The following is a 2320-nucleotide window of genomic DNA, read 5'->3' as shown; positions in this document are numbered from 1 at the left end:
TCCATGCTGAGCACATACCCACTCTGAGCCTGGACGAAAGCAATTAGCCAACTGCAAAGACAGCCAACGCATTGTTCAAGTGACATTTTGGCGTGACTCTGATTTGTCTCAGGGTCTAGCCATTTGTGGTAGCGATCTAGGATGGCCTCGACACATCAGCATGAAAACAGTATCAGCCCCAGGGAGAAATCTACTTGTCCATTTACTAAAATGATGGCAACCGAAAAACTCAAATACTCTCTACTTGCCCAGCCCAGAGAATGACCTGCCCCAGTTTATTGGGTAACTAGAATTATACAAGGCTGGTTGAAAGCTGTGTTTTATTTAAGATGACATGAAATGTAGGCATCTTTGGGGGTTTGCACAATCGCTCCATGGTGTGAATGTCAAAAGCATCTCACCATTTTGGCTTTTTCAAGCCCAGCAAAAAAAACCACCCTTAGCAAACCCAGTGACTTCATGTCCATAATAACAATCTCCTTGGTTCACGGAGTGCATATCCATCACCTCTCTGTACGAAATGGTATGTCTTGCTTGCTATATGTCCAACCTCCAAGATGTCCTGGAATCACCTCTTGCAGCTCCTTTCTCCTTCACGTAGTTGTGGGATGGCAAGCAGTCACCTTCCTAGGATTGGTTTGGAAAGCAAGAGAAAACAAACAGGATCATTTTAGGCCCTCAGCTTCTCAGCTGATCAGAAGTTCTGTGACAAAATATTTGGGTTGGGTTTTTTTGGTTGGAAAATGTCAATTCCTTAAAAAAAACCATTCTGTAGGAACTGCCTGGACCAGCTCACTGTTTAGGGCATACAGCTGGGATTTAGGGAACCTAGGTTCAAGTCTCTGCTTTGAATCAAGCAAATCAAGGGCAACCTAGTGGAGATCCCAACTCACTGGACTTCTGACTCTTTTCGGATAGCACTTGTGAAAGAATCTACAGGATGGGAGGACTATTTTCTACCCACCCCTACGCCCAGTGCTGCCATTGCAGAAGGAAAGTGGTTAGGGTTTATTAGATCTAGCCTTTCTCATGTTACCCTACCTCCATTCTTTTGGCTAGCACAGTATAATAAAACATATCACAGCTCTGGATTCAAATTCAGGCTTGCAAACCCACTAACTTTGGTGCACAGAATCCATTGCATTGTCTTGAAATGCTTTTCAGAAAGTGAGGTTTGCAATGCTTATCCCTGCACCCTCACTGCCTTGCCTGCCACAGACAGCCGGCACGGTGGATGGGGTGTCTGATGTTCCTGCAGACCCTGCGATTGCAAAGATGTTCATCTCCTTAAGGTGGGAGCAGATCCCTCAGCTCTACAGCTGAAATTTTATGTGCGTCAAATTTAATGCCATCCAAGGACATCTTGGCTGTTGCTGGGCTGCACACCTTGACTAACTGGGAACTTTGTGGTCAGTGGTTTGGAATAACCTAGAGTCAATAAATGCTTCCCATGTGAAACAATTACCTGCTCTCCACCAAGTGGGTTGCACCTGTTTTGAATCAGCCTGGTCTCCAACACAATAACATCCAAGCCTTGGCCAAAGCCCATTCAATTGCTTATCAAAAAAATGATATCATTGAGGCCTAATGCCCTGCACAGAAGTGGACAAATGTTTTAATTATATTAGGGAAACACCTAGATGCAAATCCTGCTGTGAATCTGAACCTTGTGTCCTACATCCACCAACTACTGTATAATAAACCTCATCGGAAACTTTTAAGACATACCGGGGAGAGCAAACAGAGACAGACTGCTGGTGGCATTAGTGACTTTGATCTTTGATCTGTGATGACACAGATGTGTCACTCAGATGGCTGATTATAGCCACCCCTTGTGCACCGATCAGCAGCAGGTAAGGCTGTTATTGCCAGTCCCAGCTGTGATGGCCTCCTATTTCCCCTGGAGTATCTCTGCAAACTGCCTGCCCTCCCAAAGAGGAGGAGGAGGCAATAGGCTCAAAACTGGGCAATAGGAGTGTTTACACACATGCTCTAGGAGGGTGGGGGGGGTGCTTTAATTAGAGTGGCATCAAGAGCCACTCTAATTAAAGTGCCTGCTCTTGGAGCCCCTCTAATTAAAGCACCCAGAGCATCATGTGCATCAGCATCCCTGTGCTGAAAAATGGCAGCTGGGGTGCTTTAACTAAAGCTCGTCTAACTAGCATTTTTCAGTGCAGTACCGATACACATGACACTGGAGTCTGCTGCAGCATGGTAATTACTAGTGTGTAATTACAGCGTGTTGGGGCAGCCTCGATGCATGTGTCTAGGTGCCCCAGATGCCCAGTGGTGCCCGAGACAAATTTTTGCCATGTATATG

At 45.8% G+C, this 2320-nt stretch overlaps 1 protein-coding gene across 1 annotated transcript in view; it reads right to left on the bottom strand.

Moving 5' to 3' along the window:
• Positions 1–303: 303 nt before the first annotated feature.
• The window catches only part of LOC109292083 (collagen alpha-1(VII) chain-like), a 262997-nt gene continuing 260980 nt past the window's right edge, over positions 304–2320 (bottom strand). The window contains 1 exon segment of the mRNA XM_019509339.1: positions 304–627. Coding sequence (XP_019364884.1) covers positions 620–627 — 8 coding nt within the window. The 3' untranslated portion in view covers positions 304–619.

This window comes from Gavialis gangeticus, unplaced genomic scaffold, assembly GCF_001723915.1.
Source record: "Gavialis gangeticus isolate Ggan-Ray unplaced genomic scaffold, GavGan_comp1, whole genome shotgun sequence".
NCBI classification, from domain to species: Eukaryota; Metazoa; Chordata; order Crocodylia; family Gavialidae; genus Gavialis; species Gavialis gangeticus.
The sequence above is the reverse complement of the archived record's forward strand: the minus strand, read 5'-3'. Positions and strand labels throughout refer to the sequence as shown.